General features: G+C 52.3%; 6 protein-coding genes across 6 annotated transcripts; 5 read left to right on the top strand and 1 right to left on the bottom strand.

Moving 5' to 3' along the window:
- Positions 1-413: 413 nt before the first annotated feature.
- Positions 414-2,484, top strand: BDV17DRAFT_282782 (DEAD/DEAH box helicase; the record flags this gene model as incomplete). Its single annotated transcript, XM_073760256.1, has 2 exons — positions 414-604; positions 675-2,484. The coding sequence occupies 2 exons, from the start codon at positions 414-416 to the stop codon at positions 2,482-2,484; spliced, it is 2,001 nt and encodes a 666-aa protein (XP_073613963.1).
- A 1,484-nt stretch (positions 2,485-3,968) lies between these two features.
- On the top strand, positions 3,969-6,821 carry BDV17DRAFT_299246 (putative INO80 chromatin remodeling complex (Ies1); the record flags this gene model as incomplete). Its single annotated transcript, XM_073763838.1, has 5 exons — positions 3,969-4,703; positions 4,752-5,291; positions 5,343-5,396; positions 5,449-5,490; positions 5,548-6,821. Exons 1-5 carry the CDS (start codon positions 4,280-4,282, stop codon positions 6,819-6,821), a joined length of 2,334 nt encoding a protein of 777 aa, XP_073613962.1. The 5' UTR covers positions 3,969-4,279.
- A 964-nt stretch (positions 6,822-7,785) lies between these two features.
- BDV17DRAFT_132305 (INSIG family protein) lies at positions 7,786-9,315 on the top strand. The gene is made up of 2 exons (XM_073754157.1): positions 7,786-8,745; positions 8,801-9,315. Exons 1-2 carry the CDS (start codon positions 8,047-8,049, stop codon positions 9,158-9,160), a joined length of 1,059 nt encoding a protein of 352 aa, XP_073613961.1. The 5' UTR covers positions 7,786-8,046; the 3' UTR covers positions 9,161-9,315.
- An 877-nt stretch (positions 9,316-10,192) lies between these two features.
- Positions 10,193-12,461, top strand: BDV17DRAFT_267554 (phosphoribosylaminoimidazolecarboxamide formyltransferase/IMP cyclohydrolase). The gene is made up of 4 exons (XM_073758376.1): positions 10,193-10,291; positions 10,449-10,575; positions 10,671-12,156; positions 12,217-12,461. The coding sequence occupies exons 1-4, from the start codon at positions 10,273-10,275 to the stop codon at positions 12,370-12,372; spliced, it is 1,788 nt and encodes a 595-aa protein (XP_073613960.1). The 5' UTR covers positions 10,193-10,272; the 3' UTR covers positions 12,373-12,461.
- An 886-nt stretch (positions 12,462-13,347) lies between these two features.
- BDV17DRAFT_267551 (clathrin heavy chain) lies at positions 13,348-19,114 on the top strand. The gene is made up of 6 exons (XM_073758375.1): positions 13,348-13,581; positions 13,654-13,674; positions 13,795-13,821; positions 13,898-14,266; positions 14,335-18,555; positions 18,608-19,114. Exons 1-6 carry the CDS (start codon positions 13,543-13,545, stop codon positions 18,959-18,961), a joined length of 5,031 nt encoding a protein of 1,676 aa, XP_073613959.1. The 5' UTR covers positions 13,348-13,542; the 3' UTR covers positions 18,962-19,114.
- BDV17DRAFT_267550 (uncharacterized protein) lies at positions 19,115-19,916 on the bottom strand. The gene has a single exon (XM_073758374.1). The coding sequence runs from the start codon at positions 19,521-19,523 to the stop codon at positions 19,179-19,181; it is 345 nt and encodes a 114-aa protein (XP_073613958.1). The 5' UTR covers positions 19,524-19,916; the 3' UTR covers positions 19,115-19,178.
- Between the last annotated feature and the right edge of the window lie 14 nt (positions 19,917-19,930).

Raw genomic sequence — 19,930 nt, 5'->3', positions numbered from 1 at the left:
ACAAAAGTCTTTTTCCTTTGCAACATACTCGACTGCCGTATCTTCTCCTTCTTTTACTGATTTCCTTTTTTCTCCCTTGCTGCAATAGAGGGCTAGATTTCGGAGATCACTTTGTTTTCTCTGTCATTAACACTTTCTCTCTCTTGCTGTGCTCTTGACGATTCCTGTGTTCTATCGATAGAGCCTCGAGGAATCATCTTTGATCCATCTCACTGCAGCTCTCTTTTTGTACGATCCCGCGAGAATCCTTTTGAGTGTTCTTGTCCCGTCCGAAGCAAGAGCAGATACGCACTTTTCAAACAGATCGCTATCCGACTTTTACATCGTACGTCCTCTTCAGCTCGCCTCCTGCATCTCCCGCGACCCTTTCGCTTACTTCTCGTGGATACACATAGTTTGTGAATACCGCAAAAATGGCCGACGGCTTGAACATGGGTAGCCTTACCCTCAACGACTCTCAGCATGCGCCCGCGCCCGGAGGCCCTCCCTCTGGCGGAGGCCGCGCTGCTTACATTCCTCCACACCTCCGCCAGCGCCAAATGGGTGGAGGCGCCGATGCTCCTCCTCCTCCAGGTCCTGCAGGCGGCTCGTGGGGTGGTTCTAGGTACGTCATATTTTCCTCATCTTCGGCCAGTCTGCTAGACAGTCTGCTAACGGAACTTTTTTTCCCTCAGAGGCCCTCGTGGCGGCAACTGGGCCAACGCTAATGCTCCTGACTTCAATCCCCGTGGTCCCAATGGTAACACCAACACCAACACCGGCTGGAGCGCCACTGAAGGCGGCCGCCCATCTTTCAACCCAAATGCTTACGGAAACCCAGGTCACGGAGGCGGCTACGCTGGTGCCTCTGCCAGAGGCTCCGGAGATGGCCAGTGGCGCGACGGCAAGCATATCCCCGGTCCCTCGAATGCCCGCGTGGAGCGCGAACTCTTCGGTGTCCCCAACGACCCCACCAAGCAAAACACCGGTATCAACTTCGCCAACTACGATGACATTCCCGTTGAGGCCTCCGGTCACGATGTCCCCGAGCCTGTGAACACATTCACCAACCCCCCCTTGGACGACCACCTCATCTCGAACATCGCCCTTGCCCGCTACCAGACCCCTACTCCTGTCCAGAAGTACTCCATTCCCATTGTCATGAACGGGCGTGATCTCATGGCTTGCGCTCAGACCGGTTCCGGAAAGACAGGTGGTTTCCTTTTCCCCATTCTCTCTCAGGCCTACCAGAACGGTCCTGCCGCCCCTCCTCCCTCTGCGGCTGGTCAGTTCGGTCGCCAGCGTAAGGCATACCCCACTTCGCTGATTCTGGCCCCCACTCGTGAGCTTGTGTCTCAGATCTTCGATGAGGCCCGGAAGTTCGCCTACCGCTCGTGGGTCCGTCCCTGTGTCGTCTACGGCGGTGCGGATATCGGCTCTCAGCTTCGCCAGATTGAGCGTGGCTGCGATCTCCTGGTTGCCACCCCTGGACGTCTCGTCGATCTCATTGAGCGCGGTCGTATCTCGCTCGTCAACATCAAGTACTTGATTCTTGACGAGGCTGATCGCATGTTGGACATGGGTTTCGAACCCCAGATTCGTCGCATTGTGGAAGGTGAAGACATGCCCAACGTCAACGACCGTCAAACCCTCATGTTCTCGGCCACCTTCCCCCGGGACATCCAGATGCTGGCTCGCGACTTCCTCAAGGACTATGTCTTCTTGTCTGTCGGCCGTGTTGGATCAACCTCGGAGAACATCACTCAGAAAGTTGAATATGTCGAGGACCACGATAAGCGTTCCGTCCTTCTGGACATCCTCCACACCCACGGTACCACTGGACTCACCCTTATATTCGTCGAGACTAAGCGCATGGCCGACGCGTTGTCCGATTTCCTCATCAACCAGCGTTTCCCTGCCACCGCCATTCACGGTGACCGTACCCAACGTGAGCGTGAGCGTGCCCTCGAGATGTTCCGCTCCGGTCGCTACCCCATCCTTGTTGCTACCGCTGTTGCTGCTCGCGGTCTCGATATCCCCAACGTTACTCACGTTATCAATTACGATCTCCCCACCGATATCGATGACTACGTCCACCGTATTGGTCGTACTGGTCGTGCTGGTAACACCGGTATCGCCACTGCTTTCTTCAACCGTGGCAACCGTGGTGTCGTCCGTGACCTGATCGATCTGCTGAAGGAGGCTCACCAGGAGGTTCCTTCCTTCTTGGAGAGCATTGCTCGTGAAGGTAGCGGATATGGTGGCCGTGGTGGCCGTGGTGGTCGTGGCCGCGGTGCCAACGCCACTCGTGATATGCGCCGCGTAGGCGGTGGTATGGGTGGACCTCCCTCCTACGGCGGCGGCGGTGGTGGGTTCGGCGCTCCTGCTCCCAGCTATGGTGGTTATGGCGCTGCTCCCTCCTACGGTGGCGGCTTCGGTGGTGGTTACGGTGGTGGTGGCTATGGCAACCCCTCTGGCCCTACCGGACCTTCTTCCTGGTGGTAAACGAGGGATCGTGGTTTTCTGACACGGCCGTCGAGTCTGATTGACTCCTCTCTTTCTTTTTGTCTCTTACCTCCTGCCTGATGGTTATGGGATACGATCAGAACAAGTCCTGGGTTGCATGCCCTATTGCTACGACCTTGCCAGGACCGGCTTTGTCATGACTGCGACGACTCGATTAGATTTTCTTTTCTTATGTTCGCTGATCCCCCTTGAGCAGGTATACGGTATTGTCCTTTTTTACGCATTTCGCCATCTCCATGCTCCTTTTTTTTGTTTTTAGACATGGCCTTCGATGTGGTCCGGGCTCGTTACCCTACTCTCGACTACACGAACTTACGGTTGAGGGTTCTCGAGTCGGCGTTGCATGAACATCATAGACTGCGTTGACTTTCTCCTACGACCGCTTTTACCAGATACCCATTTTGTTCTTAGGCGGCCTTGTGGAGATTGACGACGCGTGCCGAACAGGCTTTCCGGCTTTTTCGTGTGAAGCGAATTGCATTTTATGATTTTCTGCTTGATGCTACAGCAACTGCATCGACCGTGTCTTATAACATAGAGTTGTTCTTTTTTTTTCTTTTTCCCATCTCGGTATCCTCAAGGGGGGTGTTCTTCTGTTCGTCTGAATTCTCAATCTCACGCATGTTTTCTCATTTTCCTACCTCCTTCTCTGATCTAGGTCTCCGCCTACTGTTCGGTTCGCAAGGACGGTCATTTTCTGGCGCAGTGAAGGCTTGCGGGACAGAAGTTGGCTTTACGGAACCAGCGCCCTGACATTTTATTTTCTCTCTTAATTCATTTGTTTTCCTTTCTCACCAGAAGACCGCTGGCCTTCCTCGCCGAGTACCAGTTTCTTCACACTACGTCTACGAAGTGGTGGTACACGAAATCATGACGCATGAGTGATAGAGGAATGGGATTCTTTGCATTGTATCTGGCGTTGGCTTGCTGCTGGTTCCACCAAAAATCTACAATGGTGTCTTGTGGAGGCTGGCATTGAATGGGATCCCTCTTTGTTTATGATCATTACTCGGATCCGCGGAGAACTGGGAGCTTCTGGACTTCCTGGCATCATTCACTGTCATCATGGATCTATTATCGCATGTCAATAACAGATTAGGTTGATAGGGATGTGCCAAAGGCGGCCTTGTTTACGGAGATGATCTCGAGAAGGAGCTATTCGCAATTTAACCCAAAAGTTTCATGCTAGATGCTGTGCAGTGTAGTAAATCTTCAAGTTGAAACAGAAGTCAGTAGATGAAGCTCTGAATATAAAGTGGCACGGTGCTATAGTCCATCACTATACATTGCACTCCGTAGTTCGTGGAGAATGAAAATTACCAACATTACCAGGGTTGAAAATGGCATACGCACTGTGGGGAGAGACTGGCGATACACTAAATTGGCGCGCGTACTGGCTTTACGGGATCGGGAGAATCGCGTTCAAGTCGAGCAACCCCAGCTCTCTCACGCCCATCCAAGCCCTTCACTTCCCCTTCCATTATTTATCCTTCCACTACTACCTCCTTCCGCCTCGTCCCGCCCATCTCTTTCTTATCACCTTTTCCTCCATCCATTCTCCTACCTTCTATCCTCGTTACACTCATTGACCAGCGATTCGATCTACTACTTCCGCTAGAGTTTCCCGGATTTCTACTTTGCCAGTCACCGAGTGCGTTTCGCCCTCTCAGGACCTGTCGTGATAATCCTCGCTGGAAACGATTACCCCGTACTATCCCGCCATCAATTCATCATTTCCAAATAGCATTGTCGCTTTCGCGGCCCATCATTCACAATGACCGACGTCGAAGCCGCCGGCGTGGACGATTCGTTTGCGCAATCCGAGAATCATGATGAACAACAAATCCACAACATGACGGTCGGCACAAGGCGCCAACCAAATGGGACAATAGGATCGGTTTACTCAGGGAACAAGATCAGGCACCTTAAAAAGGAGGACGGCATTCCTCTGTGGCGCAAGGATATCCAGTATCAGTTTCTCAAGCTTGTCTTTGAAGACAAGACTCCGGTCTTCACCCGTTGGCCCGACGGACAGAAAGGCTTTGACTTCGCAGACGTCTACATCGATGCTATGGCTAGGAGCAGCAAGACTAGCAAGATTCTCAAGGATAAGCTTCAAAGCGACAAAGCAGCGGCGATCAGCATGGCCATGGTTTGTCTGCTTGTTAACTTTGGAAGGATGAATACGACACTCAACTGTATGTATGTTCTATTCCCTATATATGCTTAATGTACTGACATGACAGTCTTCCCCGAAATGCGTGCCCAGCTCCGGACCTACCACTCCATCCCTTCGTTACAGGCGCATCAAGACCCGAACGCGTACAAGCAGCTACAGGATGCTCCTCGTCTCAAATCCATCCTCAAGGGCGCATCTGAAGACGTGGATCAGCCGAATACTCTCGATAAGATCAAACGCGAGAATGTTCCCCGTACCAACCCAGTAAACCTGATCTTCGTTCTCGCACAATATGCGCCCAAAGTGTCCGAGATGCACTTTTTCCCTCCCCGCGATTTCTTCGATCTTGTCATGCGATCCACCTTGAGCAGTGAAAGCCGAGCAAAGGCCTTCCTTTGGCTTATGTGGTGGTATCTGGAGAGCGACTTCTCTCAGGAGGCCGCCCTGAACAACCCCTTCGGTCCAGGTCAGGAGGGCGAAGGAACAGGAGGCTTGCCCATCAAAGTTCCCGCTTTTGATATCCTCACCGAAGAGCAGGCCAATGAAGAGAACGTTGACACTCCATCCGAAATCGAGTATGGAGAGGAAAAGCGCCTGGAACGCAAGAGTAAGTCTCTATAGCCCTATGTTTTTCCAACACCGCTGACTCTATATTCAGGGATATTAGAGGAGGAAGAGCCGACTCCTAGAGCGCCGAAACGCCCTAAGAAGAGTAAGTTCATGGAACCACGTTGGCCGGATCTATCTAATGCTCTATACCACAGTGCCGTACTGGGAGTTTCAGGCCCTCAAGCAAATGGAACCTGGTGAGCATACTTCGGCCTACTTACACTCGTCGAAGCTCCGGTACTAATGCTCTATAGGCACTAAAATTCATTCTCGTCAGTTCAATAACAAAGGAGACGCATACCGGGCTGCGGCGGACTCTGATGATCTCATTGAGTTCCGGAACCCTGATGGATCAATCCGCTCTACGCTCAAGATGCCTAGGGATGAGGATTATAGCTTCCAAACCAGCAATCTCGATGGCCCATCACCACGCATTGTTCTAAGAACAAAAGCGGAGGAAACTCCAGACGCAGCGTCTCCAGCTCCCCCAGGCTCGGGTCATCCCATCTTGAATCGATTTGTGACAGAAGCTTCTCCGCACCATCAGGGCTCGAGTCGACGACCCCGACCGCTTACGCAACACCAATTGGCTGTAGAGCGAAATCGCCGGCAACGGATCGAATACATTCTGGCCAAACGAAAGGGTGATGCATATCGTTTACTCCGCGCAAAGAGAGTGGGCGAGCCGCCTATCGCTCGGTATGGACGCTTGCTGCAAAATCTGCCCGACGGATACGACACAGATGACGACAGATCATGGGGAAAGGGAGGCCTTCTTCCAAACCCAGAGGAAGAGGAAGACTTTGGCGAATGCGCAAATTACTTCTTGTCAGTTATCCGCAAAGCTTCAAGACGACTGGACCGTTGGGACTATGAAAACGCCAACGGGCCAAGAAGAGACCGAAAGAAGGAGCGGGAACAACGCCAGCGAGCCAGAGAGGAAGCCATGGATGTTGAGGATGACGTAGACGGAAAGGCGTCTGGACGAAGCAGAGCTCGTGCTCAACGAAATGCTAAGCGTAGGCTTGCTCGAGCTGCAGCCGCTATCCCAAGCGCTACGTCCAAAACACCCGCAAAGACCAATCGAAGCCGGGGTGGCAAGGGCACGGCTGCAGCTTCTCTTGGTGTCTCCGCGGGCTTAGATACACCCAGTCGAGATGGAGCCCTTTCGCCGGCGCTGGGCGACATTGAAGGAGAAGAGGGTCTTGATGATATTGACCGGGAGCTTTTGGGTGAGGGTAGTGGCGACGAAGATGATATCCCATCTCGTGGACTCCAGGTCTCGCGTGCTGAGGCAGGTGATGAAGATAGTTTCATGGGAGGAGACGCTGACGAAGACGTCGATGCCTTGTCTTCGGAAGAAGAGGATGATGACGCGGAAGACGAGGAACTTGACGAAGGCGACGTTGACATGGACGTCGAGGGTGAGGCCGACGATAATTCGTCCATGCCTGACGGTCCAGACCGGTACGCCGCGAGTGATGTATCGGGGACCGACTACGCCAACGACAAGCCGGGATGGAGTTAAGAGAGTCCTCTAACGGTCACTTCAAAGGCCGTGCCAGGACGTAATGTTTGTGAGAGTCAAATATTCTCTGTATACTTTTATTCATCTCCGCAGCTAGATTTATGTTTGTTGCATCTAGCATCACTCATACTTTTACCTCACCGAGGCAATCATGCATCAACCTTCTTCTCCACCTCTCTCCTTATCCAGTAACTCTAGATGCAGCACACCCGCCGTTCTCTAGAAGTAATCTCCCTTTGATCACGTCCACCGAGAATCATGGATTAGGCAGCACAGCTAGAAAAAAAAGCAAACCCAGACTACCACTCCCGTGATATTATGTAGTTATAGTACGATAGAGCACAGAGTGGTCTATAGGCAACCATAACCTTGCCACCAAATGGATCACCAAGCGCGCACTCCATACAAAGTAAATGCGCACCCAGTGTTGAGAGCGCCTAGCCAAGCATCATGAGGTCCCTGTGGGCTGAAGTGGGAGGCTGGATGAAGCCCAAGATTGGAGTAAGGAGCAATGATCGCCGGGCGAAAACTCCGCACACGATGGCCGGAGAAACTGAGTTGTTGACGATGACTCGTACTTGATCTGTACTGTTGAATTGGAAGGATCTCAACAATTGCTTTGCTAAGCTTGCTTCAGGGATAATCCTTATTGTCTGGATGGCTATTCGCCATTTCGTAACTGCTCAGATACACCTGTGATCTAACAAGGTACAGAACAGTCAGTATTTCTCCGTAAAAGCGTCACCTGCAGACTGGAGAGCCCGTGCTCCACACTACAGAGTAGCGACATATTTCTCCTCCTCGTTCTCCTCTTTTGCTGCATGCTACGGTAATCCCTGTGCGAGCTTGGGCCTATTTTTAGTTGTTGTTTCGCGCTGTTTGTGTGTCTTGGGCTTGCTTTGCACTTTCACATGCTTCTGTTAGTTATTAAGCCCACTCGGCCGCACTCCGACACCTGCAAACACCTCTCCGCCCTCTGATCTCTGACCTTTTCTTTCCTGCACTTCTCTCAGCGACGCGCTCTGTTCAGCTGTCTTTACGTCGAAGTGACGCTTCTGCTTCAGATAGCGTGAGCGAAGCTAGACCGCCTCCGGGAAAAGCTTAACGCCTGATTTTGAGATTGCTGAGTTTGAGATCCGCCAGCCGCCGCGAGATCACGCGCTTGCAACCAGTATCACCACCTTTTCCAGCGCTTGACATTTTGCTATCCTCGGTTACGACCATCATGTCCGACGACGAAGCCCCTCTCCTCCGTCCGCGTCCACAGCGCGTATTCCGCCTCAATGACTCGTCAGGATCGTCCACGCCCGCAGAGCCCGCAAACCCAGACACCCTGGCTCCCAATTCGAAAGAACCTGGCTCGACCGCCATCAGCCGCAATGGGTCGATCATGAACCTCACATCGCCAACGCTGTACGGGATCTACTCCCCCACGGCGTTCGAGAGCACCCGTGATGAAGACAGTGCGTGGGGAACAGAGGCAACACAACCTTCCAGCCCGGATAGCCCCAAGGTGCAGCCAATCTTGGGGAGGACAGAGTCTGCTGCTGTTCTGAGAACCCGTTCGCGTCTTAGCCACGGGTTGTTCCGTGGTGTTATTTTGCCGCAGACAATTAGGAGCGCGCTGCTATTTGCTTTTGGTGTGGCTTATGGAATCATCACCATTCATTTGCATGAGAATCACTGGATTACCCCTGTCAAGGTGGAGAGTACTCATTTCTATGGGTCAAAGGAGTACTTGGGGTTCTGGGGTCTTACGGGAGTGGCCATTGGGAATGTGCTTCCCTGGCTGGATTCGTATCTGGATGGTGTTGTTGGTCAGGAAAAGCAGCGGAGCAATGACCAGGGCTCTGCAGAGATTGCTCTCTCCTGGTCCGGGGTTGTTCGCAGTGTCGGAGCTTTCGTGGGGATTGCGTTTGCCATGGTATGTCCTTTTCTCCTGTATACAGTCACAAACTGCAGAACTAATTTGTTTCTAGCGCCGCACCCCATGGGAATCTACAACACAAGCCTCTCTAACGCTGGCCCTTGTCAACCCCGTCCTCTGGTACCTCATCGACCGCACCAAGACCGGCTTTATCCTGTCCACGACTCTCGCACTCGGCGGAATGGGCCTCCTACTAGGCCTTAAGCCCGACCTGATCCCCTCGACAGACGCTACTCCCATCATACCTTCGCTGAACGGCACCGGGGCGCAATCTACACTGGCGGCAGGAATCACACAGGAAAGCGTCGCCGTCCGGACGTGGGTTGCTAGCGTACTATTCTGCGCTTGTGTATGCTTCGGAAACATCGGCAGACAGCTTGCCGTCGGTGGTCTCACGACCATCAAATCGTGATTTGATTTAATAGTCGGACCGTTATCATGGTCCTTATTTTGCTTCGGTACTTAACTTAATCAGAACTCCAAAACGGATTTACGTCGAGATAACTCCTTTCTTAATCACGTCCGTCTGTTCTTTTTCGTGCGCTGCAGTATCGTTTGAACCCGTAGACCGTAGCCTTAGGACCAAAACAACATCGAGAACAGCAGATGTCGACGCAAAGCAGGACCGGCAAATAGTCAAAACGTGGCATACAGCTCAGGGATTATTACGCTACAATTCCCAAGCAACCTTAAAACCTTCTCTTCAAGAAGTGTAGAACCAATCATTGCAGTCCCTCCCACCAGACCAAACGGCCAGGCAGGCACTGCACCCAAGATCGATACTCTGCAAAGCAGTCGTTCTCCATTCTGTATGACGATTTCCGTACTTCATAGGTTCCTAGACTAGTAGGAACCTCGTAGGAACGCTTTTTGAAGAATGTTGTTATTTGCGTTGTTCATGTGAAGAAAGGAAAAAAAAAAAAAATTGGTCGATGGAGATCGAGCGTGGTTTTGTTGGGGGGTGGTTGGTCTGTGCGTTAACCTGATCATGTGACTGAGATGACTTGTCGGAGCATACTGCCCTCCGGTACCGCCTGCCCCTAGTGGTCCAACCTCGCTTAGTCATTGTTTAGTAAGCTAGTTATCTTAGATAGGCGGCCTACCGGCCACCCAATGAGACACACATCCATCACTTCCCACATGACTGTAGTGTAAGCACGTGATATTTATGCACAGAATGGATCTGGATAGTTAGTCAGTATTTTATGCTCAGATTACATATATTAGAAGGCTCCGAAAGCGGCCAGCCCCGCGGGGGTAAATTTGGGAGGAACGAGGGGGAATTTGGGATTTCTTCAGGGCTATAACCGTAGGAAAGTCTAATTGCGTCGAATAAATCTATCTACAAACTTGAACGAGCTTTTTTCCTGCGTCGAAGAGCCGTTATCAAAATTTGTTGTACAATTGAGGGGTAGTGGGGAGCTCTTGTGACTCCCGATCTTTTTACCTTTTTTCCTTGATCGGCTTGGGCCTTGACTTCTTCTCTTCCTTTGGGGTTCAGAAAATTGCTGTCACTGTCTCACGATGTCTCAACAAAAGTCAGGTCAGTCCATTGAGAACCATTGAATCTCTTTTCCGGATTCTGAATCCTCGATATAACGCCTTCTGGAACCTCCCCAGCTCGGCCAAGTATCGACTTGGGTCAACCTCCGTCCCCACAGTTCACATTTCCTTGACTGATCTGAATCTCTCTCCTCTAGCTATTCTCTCCGTCTACGACAAGACCGGTCTCCTGGACCTGGCTAAGGGTCTCGCTAAGCACAATGTCCGCCTGCTTGCCTCTGGGGGTACCGCGAGGATGATTCGGGAGGCGGGGTTCCCAGTTGAGTGCGTTTCCATCTCCAGTCGATGATATGCGGTTGCGGTGGAAGAGATACTGTTGGCTATGTGGGCTGTCTTGTCCGGGGGCTGACAGACACCAGGGATGTTTCAGCCATCACCCACGCACCCGAGATGCTCGGTGGCCGTGTGAAGACCCTCCACCCTGCCGTCCACGGCGGTATCCTCGCCCGTGATATCGAATCCGATGAGAAGGATCTTGCCGACCAGAACATCGCCAAGGTCGACTTTGTTGTTTGCAACCTGTACCCGTTCAAGGAGACCGTCAACAAGGTCAACGTCACCATTGAAGAGGCCGTTGAGGAAATCGACATTGGTGGAGTGACTCTGCTCCGTGCCGCCGCGAAGAACCACTCCCGCGTTACTATTCTCTCAGACCCCCAGGACTATCCCGAGTTCCTCAAGGAGCTCGAGGCTGGTGAAATCACCGAGAAGTCCCGCCGATCATATGCCCTCAAGGCTTTTGAGCACACTGCCGACTATGACACTGCCATCTCTGGCTTCTTCCGCAAGCAGTATGCTGGTAACGGCGAGCAGCACCTTTCTCTGCGCTACGGCACCAACCCTCACCAGAAGCCTGCGTCTGCTGCCATGCCTCAAGGCAGAATTCCTTTCAAGGCCCTGAACGGCTCTCCTGGGTACGTCAACCTTTTGGATGCCCTCAACGCTTGGGCTTTAGTCAAGGAGCTCAAGCAGGCTCTTGGTTACCCCGCTGCTGCCAGCTTCAAGCACGTCTCCCCCGCTGGCGCTGCTGTTGGTGTTCCTCTCAACGAGAAGGAACGCAAGGTTTACATGGTTGATGACATTGCCGGTATCGAAAACTCTGGCCTGGCCCAGGCTTACGCCCGTGCCCGCGGTGCCGACCGCATGTCCAGCTTTGGTGATATCCTCGCTCTCAGTGACATCGTCGATGTTACCACCGCCAAGATCATCTCTCGCGAGGTCTCCGACGGTGTCATTGCCCCTGGCTACGACAAGGAGGCTCTTGAGATCCTTTCCAAGAAGAAGGGCGGCAAGTACCTTGTCCTCCAGATGGACGACTCTTACGTCCCTGCTGGTGAGGAGACCCGCACAGTTTACGGTGTTCAACTCAGCCAGCACCGAAATGACATTGAGATTTCTCCTTCAAAGACTTTCAACACCATTATCACCCCAAAGGACACCAAGTCACTACCCGATGCCGCTCTGAGAGACCTCACCGTGGCCACCATTGCCCTGAAGTACACACAGTCGAACTCTGTCTGCTACGCCCTCAACGGCCAGGTTGTTGGCCTGGGTGCCGGTCAGCAGAGCCGTATTCACTGCACCCGTCTTGCGGGTGACAAGACCGACAACTGGTGGATGCGTTTCCACGACCGTGTCGTGAACATCAAGTGGAAGGCCGGCACCAAGCGTGCTGACAAGAGCAACGCCATCGACCTTCTGGCCTCAGGCCAGACCCCCCGCAACGACATCGAGAAGGCCGAATACGAGCGTGTCTTCGAAGAGGTCCCCGCACCATTCACACAGGAGGAGCGCGAGTCCTGGCTCCAGCAGCTCAGCGAGGTTGTCGTCTCTTCCGACGCTTTCGTAAGTTCGCCCTCTCATACACAAAAATCACGTAGATCGAGCTAACTTCCCTGTTAATAGTTCCCCTTCATCGACAACGTCTTCCGTGCTGCCCGTTCGGGTGTCAAGTACATTGCTGCTCCTAGCGGTAGCCAGAATGACGGCCCTGTCTTCGAGACTGCGGAGAAGCTCGGCATTACCTTTGTCGAGCAGAGCACTCGTCTCTTCCACCACTAGACTGTCGGCTTTCAGTGTCGCTTTTCTTGTAGTTCGCAGTGACAGGGTAGTTTCCTCCGTACTCAAAATGAATACCCATGGGATTAAAGTTATCTTAGTATCTATGACTATGGTTTTGTAGAGGCTTTGACATTGTAGATTGATGGCGTAAACGTGAAGCTCATCTCGACTGATTTATGTGATGGTCTCGACGTCGAGGGCATGAGACATATATTTTAGGGTCTCGGCGGTTCGTCCTCAGGTGAGGGCCGAAGGGGCCATTTCGACAAATTTCCAAAACGCCAGTTTGGGTTGAAGCATGTGCTTCACAATGTTACGATCGAGTACCAGTGGTCCTTTGGTGGATTAGGATATTAAAGCCGTGGGGTGCCCCTTGTCTGATAGCTGGTGTCAGTTGTTTTATTATCGTGGAGACACTTGTGAGAATCAACACAGAAAACATATTCAGCGCAGATCCATTGATTCTACGAGGCTACTGAGTCAAGGACTCTTTTGCATCGACCTCAGCTCTTATTTTCACAAGCAGCGTAGGTATATTTGAGCCTAATCCGCTCAAACAACCCATACACTCTTCGAAGTCTGGGAATCTCACCTTGATCGTTCTCTCGGATTGCTAAGCTCAAACGAATCCCTTGTCGCCCTCGAGATTATAGTGAGGCGCAATCACCCTTCCTTTGCTCACCGTTTGGGTTCAATCGACCAACTGGGTATAGTTCTTGGCCTGCTCTCTCGAGATCAACTTCATCATTCAGCTCTCAAATACGCGGTTGAGTCCAATCGAAAGCCAATTGGCTTTTCATTCACCTTTGTCGTTTTGCCCTCAAGGTCGAGTCACCTTGTCTTTGAATAATTACTCGACTGTTTGCTTGACTGGAGAGACTAGCTCAGACACCGGGGGCGTGCACGTGACGGCGACATAAGCGACACCTCAGCAACGACGGCCGGGCTGCCTCCTGAGGTCACCTTCCGCTTCCCCAGTGTTCCCTGCTTAACCAACACCTCTCCTCATCTCCATTCCTCCCTCCACTTACTTTTTTTTTTTCCCCGCTCCCTCTTCTTACTCTCCCTTGGACAACCTTCAATTCCTGGTTTTTACACCTTCCTTGTATTTCAGTCGATTGATTTGCGTGGCGTTTCTGGGTGGATGGTCGTACTGCGGCCCTTGTAAATATGGCTCCTCTTCCCATCAAATTCACGGAGCTCATTAATGTGAGAAACCCTTTTCCCTGATCGCTCTTGACTTGGACAGAACCGAGAAGCTAACGCCTGTTCTTGCTGCAGTTGACGAATGCTGAAATCGCGGTATGTGTTATTGCGCTCTTGCTCCGTGGCCTCCGCCCCGTGCCGCACGTCAACACTATCGCCCAGGCCTGACACGGACACGCCCCCTGTGCCAGCTTGCTAACACTACCTCTTTGATAGCCGGCGTCGATTGGTTTCAACTCATGTGTAAGTTTCATTGTGCATCTGCTTGCTCTCAAATCTAGCTCCGTTCAGGTTGCTGACTCTGTACGTCATCATACAGACTTTAGAATCGGATCACTTCGTCTGCGTCCGCCAACAACTTAATGAAGAAAAACCCCAGGTCATCATCATCAACCTGAAGAACAACAATGAAGTTATCAAGCGGCCTATCAACGCGGACAGTGCTATCATGCACTGGTCCAAAAACATCATTGCTCTCAAGGCTCAAGGCCGAACAATCCAGATCTTCGACCTCTCAGCTAAGCAGAAGCTCAAGTCCGCGATCATGAACGAAGATGTTGTGTACTGGAAGTGGTTCAGCGAGACAAGTCTGGGTATGGTTACGGACACCTCGGTCTACCACTGGGACGTTTTCGATCCCACCCAGTCTCAGCCACAGAAGGTCTTCGACCGACTTCCGAACCTTAGCGTATGTACTCCCGCGACAGCGATTCTGAAAACATTGAATTTTGAGGACTGACCCTTTTTCGTTTCTAGGGCTGTCAAATTATCAACTACCGCGTGAACGACGAGGATAAGTGGATGGTGGTTGTCGGAATTAGCCAGCAGCAGGGCCGCGTCGTTGGTTCAATGCAGCTATACTCCAAGGAACGTGGAATTTCGCAATTCATCGAAGGACACGCGGCCGCTTTTGCCTCCATTCGTGTCGAGGGCTCGCCTCTCCCACACAAGCTCTTTACCTTCGCCGTGCGGACGCAGACCGGTGCCAAATTGCAGATTGCGGAAATCGACCACCAAGAGCCCAACCCTAGGTTCCAGAAGAAGGCCGTGGAGGTATACTTCCCCCAGGAGGCGGTCAATGACTTCCCAGTCGCGATGCAGGTCTCTGAGAAGTACGACATTGTTTACTTGGTCACCAAGTATGGTTTCATTCACCTCTACGATCTTGAGACTGGTACTTGCATCTTCATGAACCGGATATCCAGCGAAACAATCTTCACATCTGCCCCAGACTCCGAATCCGCCGGTCTCGTTGGTGTCAACCGCAAGGGTCAGGTCTTGTCCGTCAGCGTTGATGAGGGCAACGTCGTTCAATACTTGATGGAGAACCCGGCCATGTCCAGCTTGGCTATCAAGCTGGCTTCCAAGGCAGGACTTCCTGGTGCCGACCACCTCTACCAACAGCAGTTCGACAACCTGCTTGCTCAAGGAAACTTCTCCGAGGCAGCGAAGATCGCAGCCAACTCCCCACGAGGATTCCTGAGAACGCCAGAGACCATCAACCGGTTCAAAAATGCCCCTCAGACTGGGCAAATGTCTGTCATCTTGCAGTACTTTGGTATGCTTTTGGACAAGGGTACGCTCAACAAGTACGAAAGTATCGAGCTTGTTCGCCCTGTCTTGCAGCAGAATCGGAAACACCTGCTCGAGAAATGGATGCGCGAGAACAAGTTGGAGGGCTCCGAGGAGCTTGGTGACATTGTCCGACCATATGACATGAACCTTGCCCTGAGCATTTACCTCCAGGCAAACGTCTCCAACAAGGTCGTTGCCGGTTTCGCTGAAACAGGCCAATTCGACAAGATCCTTGCCTACTCCAAGCAAGTTGGATACCAGCCTGACTACACTCAGCTGCTCCAGCACATTGTTCGCGTGAACCCTGAGAAGGGTGCTGAATTCGCAACCCAGCTTGCCAACGAGGAGTCCGGCGCTCTCATCGACCTCGACCGTGTTGTTGACGTCTTCCTTTCTCAGAACATGGTCCAGCAGGCCACTTCTTTCCTGCTTGATGCTCTCAAGGACAACAAGCCTGAGCACGGCCACCTCCAGACTCGACTTCTTGAGATGAACCTTGTCAACGCCCCTCAAGTCGCTGACGCTATCCTTGGAAATGAGATTTTCACGCATTACGATCGCCCTCGTGTCTCTCAGCTCTGCGAGAACGCCGGTCTTATCCAGAGAGCCTTGGAGAACACTGATGACTCCGCCGTCATCAAGCGCAACATTGTCCGCACGGATCAGCTCAACACTGAGTGGCTGATGAACTTCATTGGTCGTCTTTCTGTTGAGCAGACTCTCGAGTGCATGGACACAATGTTGGAGGTTAACATCCGTAACAATCTGCAGGCCGTCGTTCAGATTTGCACAAAGTTCTCAGACCTTCTTGGCCCTAGCCGTCTGATTAGCCTTCTGGAGAAGTACCGCACTGCTGAAGGTCTCTACTACTACCTTGGAAGCATTGTCAACCTCTCCGAGGACCCTGAGGTTCACTTCAAGTACATTGAGGCTGCAACTGCTATGAACCAGGTCTCCGAGGTTGAGAGGATCTGCCGTGAGAGCAACTACTACAACCCGGAGAAGGTAAAGAACTTCCTCAAGGAAACTCGGTTGACTGAACAGCTACCGCTCATCACCGTTTGCGATCGTTTTAACTTTGTGCACGATCTTGTTTTGTACCTTTACCAGAACCAGCAATACAAGTCGATCGAGGTGTATGTGCAGCGTGTTAACCCTTCGCGCACCCCCGCTGTTGTTGGCGGTCTGCTCGACGTCGACTGCGATGAGGGCATCATCAAGAACCTCCTGTCCACCGTTGACCCATCTGTGATCCCCATCGATGAGCTCGTCTCCGAGGTTGAGACTCGCAACAGACTCAAGCTTCTCCTGCCCTTCCTCGAGGCAACTCTGGCCATCGGCAACCAGCAGCAGGCGGTCTACAATGCTCTCGCCAAGATCTACATTGACAGCAACAACAACCCAGAGAAATTCCTCAAGGAAAACGACCTGTACGACACTCTGGTTGTCGGAAAATACTGTGAGAAGCGTGACCCCAACCTTGCGTACATCTCCTACCGCAAAGGACAGAACGACCTGGAACTCATCAACATCACCAACGAGAACGCCATGTACAGGGCGCAGGCTCGCTACCTTGTTGAGAGGGCCGACTCTGAGATTTGGTCTTTCGTGCTGAGCGAGAACAACATGCACCGCCGCTCTCTCGTTGATCAGGTTGTTGCCACTGCTGTTCCGGAGTCCACTGAGCCTGACAAGGTTTCCATTGCTGTTAAGGCCTTCCTTGAGGCTGATCTCCCCGGTGACCTGATTGAACTCCTTGAGAAGATCATTCTCGAGCCCTCGCCTTTCAGCGACAACGGCAGCTTGCAGAACCTCTTGATGCTTACTGCCGCCAAGGCCGACAAGGGCCGCCTCATGGATTACATCCATCAACTGAATGAGTTTAGCCCTGATGAGATTGCCGAGATGTGTATCTCCGTTGGTCTGTACGAAGAAGCCTTCGAGATCTACAAGAAGGTCAACAACTACATCTCCGCTGTCAATGTCCTTGTTGAGAACATTGTCAGCATTGACCGTGCCCAAGAGTTCGCCGAGCGCGTTGAGCTGCCGGATGTGTGGAGCAAGGTTGCCAAGGCCCAGCTGGACGGTCTTCGTGTCTCCGACTCCATCGAGTCTTACATTCATGCCAATGACCCGTCCAACTACAACGAGGTCATTGAGACCGCGACTCACGCCGGTAAGGATGAGGATCTTGTCAAGTACTTGAAGATGGCCCGCAAGACACTGCGGGAGCCAGCCATTGACACGGGTCTCGCCTTCTGCTATGCCCGTCTGGACCAGCTTGCGGAACTTGAAGACTTCCTACGGTCAACCAACGTTGCCGATATTGAGGCTTCCGGTGACAAGGCCTACGAGGAGGGCTACCACCAGGCCGCTAAGATCTTCTACACCAGCATCTCCAACTGGGCCAAGCTTGCCACAACACTGGTGCACCTTGAAGACTACCAAGCCGCTGTTGAGTGTGCCCGCAAGGCCAACAGCGTCAAGGTGTGGAAACAGGTCAACCAGGCATGCGTTGATAAGAAGGAGTTCCGCCTTGCGCAAATCTGTGGTCTCAACCTCATTGTTCACGCAGAGGAGTTGCAAGACCTTGTTCGCCAATACGAGCGCAACGGCTACTTTGATGAGCTGATTGCCGTCCTTGAAGCTGGTCTTGGACTGGAGAGGGCTCACATGGGAATGTTCACTGAGTTGGGCATTGCCCTTTCCAAGTACCACCCCGACCGTGTCATGGAGCACCTCAAGCTCTTCTGGTCCCGTATCAACATCCCCAAGATGATCCGGGCTTCCGAGGAGGCCAACTTGTGGCCTGAGCTTGTTTTCCTGTACTGTCACTACGACGAGTGGGATAACGCCGCTCTTGCCATGATGGAGCGTGCTGCCGATGCCTGGGAACACCACTCTTTCAAGGACATCATTGTCAAGGTCGCCAACTTGGAAATCTACTACCGTGGGCTTAACTTCTATCTGCAAGAGCAGCCGCTACTTCTCACCGACTTGCTTCAAGTGCTGACCCCCCGCATCGACGTCAACCGTGTTGTCCGCATCTTCCAGACGTCAGACAACATTCCTCTGATCAAACCATTTCTCCTGAACGTCCAGTCCCAGAACAAGCGGGCGGTCAACGATGCCATCAACGATCTGCTGATTGAAGAGGAAGACTACAAGCTCCTCCGCGATTCAGTGGATAATCACGACAACTTCGATGCTGTGGAACTTGCCCAGCGCCTTGAGAAGCACGACCTTATCTTCTTCCGCCAGATTGCGGCAAACATCTACCGCAATAACAAGCGCTGGGCCAAGTCGATCGAGCTTTCCAAGCAGGATAAGCTTTACAAGGATGCTATTGAGACGGCAGCCATCTCAGCCAAGTCCGATGTGGTTGAGGAGCTCCTTCGCTATGTAAGTTTACTCATTTTCATTCCGTTGTTGAACTGTTTGCTAACTGTCATAGTTTGTGGATATCGGTAGCCGGGAATGCTACGTTGGTATGCTTTACGCTTGCTACGATCTCATCCGCCCCGATATGATCCTGGAGTTGTCATGGCGCCACGGTCTTCAGGACTTCACGATGCCGTTTATGATCAACTTCCTTTGCGAGCAGACACGTACGATCGAAATGTTGAAGAAGGACAATGAGGAGCGGAAATCACGGGAGGTGACACAAAAGAAGGACGAGGACAACACGCCAATTCTGGGCGGATCCAGGCTCATGTTGACGCAGGGACCGGCGGCTCCAGCAGCACCTCCCATGTATGGGCAGGCGAATGGGATAACGCCGCAGGCCACAGGGTTCCGACCTTTTTAGACGCGCGTCTTCCAGTTGTATTTGAGGGGTAAATTTCTTTTCTTTTTTCTTATTATGTGTATTTTGATATGATCTCGATTCTCTCTCGCCCGCCTTGTCTGGTGACCTAGGGTCCACCGCCCAGGTCACATTACTAGTTAATAGCATTTCCCGAATTTGGTGCATCTACTACACAGAGCGTGGAGCAGTAAGGTGATAAGCGTAACCAAGCGTAACCTCAAAGGAGTGCCAATATGACTGCCAAGGGATGTGCGCTGCATTGAAGGTCATGATGCACAGAGCTACAGCGCACAGATGGTGGAAGGAGCAACGATGATAAGAGGAGCGGCGAGAAAGCCAAGAGGACGAGGACTTGTGTGCAGAAATTATTGGCGGGGAGGATCCATGGGTGGTGGATGAAACCATGTTTGGGCGCAGCTCCGGTGTGATGCTCTGGGAAGGGAGATGCACTTGGACAGGGAGGAACGGGCTTGGGGTGACAGACTCCGACGGCGAGAGTGGGTAAAGGGCCTCGAAGCGAGGGCGAAGCAGCGTCAGGGACGGAATCACGAGACCAGTTCATGAGGCACGAACCAGGCTGGATGCATCGTGGATCGTCTTAGTGCTACCGCCAAAACTGGGGCACCGCTGGGCAGACTGACCGAGGCCCGGAGCATAGAACTCCAGGACCCATCTCGATGATAGCAGTACAGAGTAGAGAGGCCGTCTCTGTCTTCACGTAGAATTGAACATTAACCCGAGTACCCGAGGTAGTCATTGCATCCTGAAGAACCCGATGATGCTCGGTTATTGTAGGCTGATGGTAGACGCACGTATAATAATGAGGTTATTATTATAGCATCAGTATCGATAGAGAATGCATTGCATGATGGGCGGATAATAAGGCCAGACCGGACCAAAGGAGGAGAAAAAGAAACGACTACTTCAAGAGATGCCCGGTGTGCCGGTGAGCAGCGACCAAGAAATTAT

The sequence above is a fragment of the Aspergillus undulatus genome (assembly GCF_047715775.1).
Source record: "Aspergillus undulatus strain CBS 261.88 unplaced genomic scaffold BDV17scaffold_36, whole genome shotgun sequence".
Classification (NCBI taxonomy): Eukaryota; Fungi; Ascomycota; class Eurotiomycetes; order Eurotiales; family Aspergillaceae; genus Aspergillus; species Aspergillus undulatus.
This window is presented reverse-complemented; position numbering and strand designations above follow the sequence as displayed.

Bases quoted from the DNA above. Each gene is read 5' to 3' on its own strand.
- BDV17DRAFT_132305 (XM_073754157.1), top strand. From the start codon at position 8,047: ATGTCCGACGACGAAGCCCCTCTCCTCCGTCCGCGTCCACAGCGCGTA. The intron at 8,746-8,800 runs GTATGTCCTTTT...ATTTGTTTCTAG, and splicing joins TGGGGATTGCGTTTGCCATG to CGCCGCACCCCATGGGAATC.
- BDV17DRAFT_267554 (XM_073758376.1), top strand. The intron at 10,576-10,670 runs GTGCGTTTCCAT...GACAGACACCAG, and splicing joins GAGGCGGGGTTCCCAGTTGA to GGATGTTTCAGCCATCACCC. The intron at 12,157-12,216 runs GTAAGTTCGCCC...CCCTGTTAATAG, and splicing joins TCGTCTCTTCCGACGCTTTC to TTCCCCTTCATCGACAACGT.
- BDV17DRAFT_267551 (XM_073758375.1), top strand. From the start codon at position 13,543: ATGGCTCCTCTTCCCATCAAATTCACGGAGCTCATTAAT. The intron at 13,582-13,653 runs GTGAGAAACCCT...TTCTTGCTGCAG, and splicing joins AATTCACGGAGCTCATTAAT to TTGACGAATGCTGAAATCGC. The intron at 13,822-13,897 runs GTAAGTTTCATT...GTCATCATACAG, and splicing joins CGATTGGTTTCAACTCATGT to ACTTTAGAATCGGATCACTT.
- BDV17DRAFT_267550 (XM_073758374.1), bottom strand. From the start codon at position 19,523: ATGAACTGGTCTCGTGATTCCGTCCCTGACGCTGCTTCGCCCTCGCTT.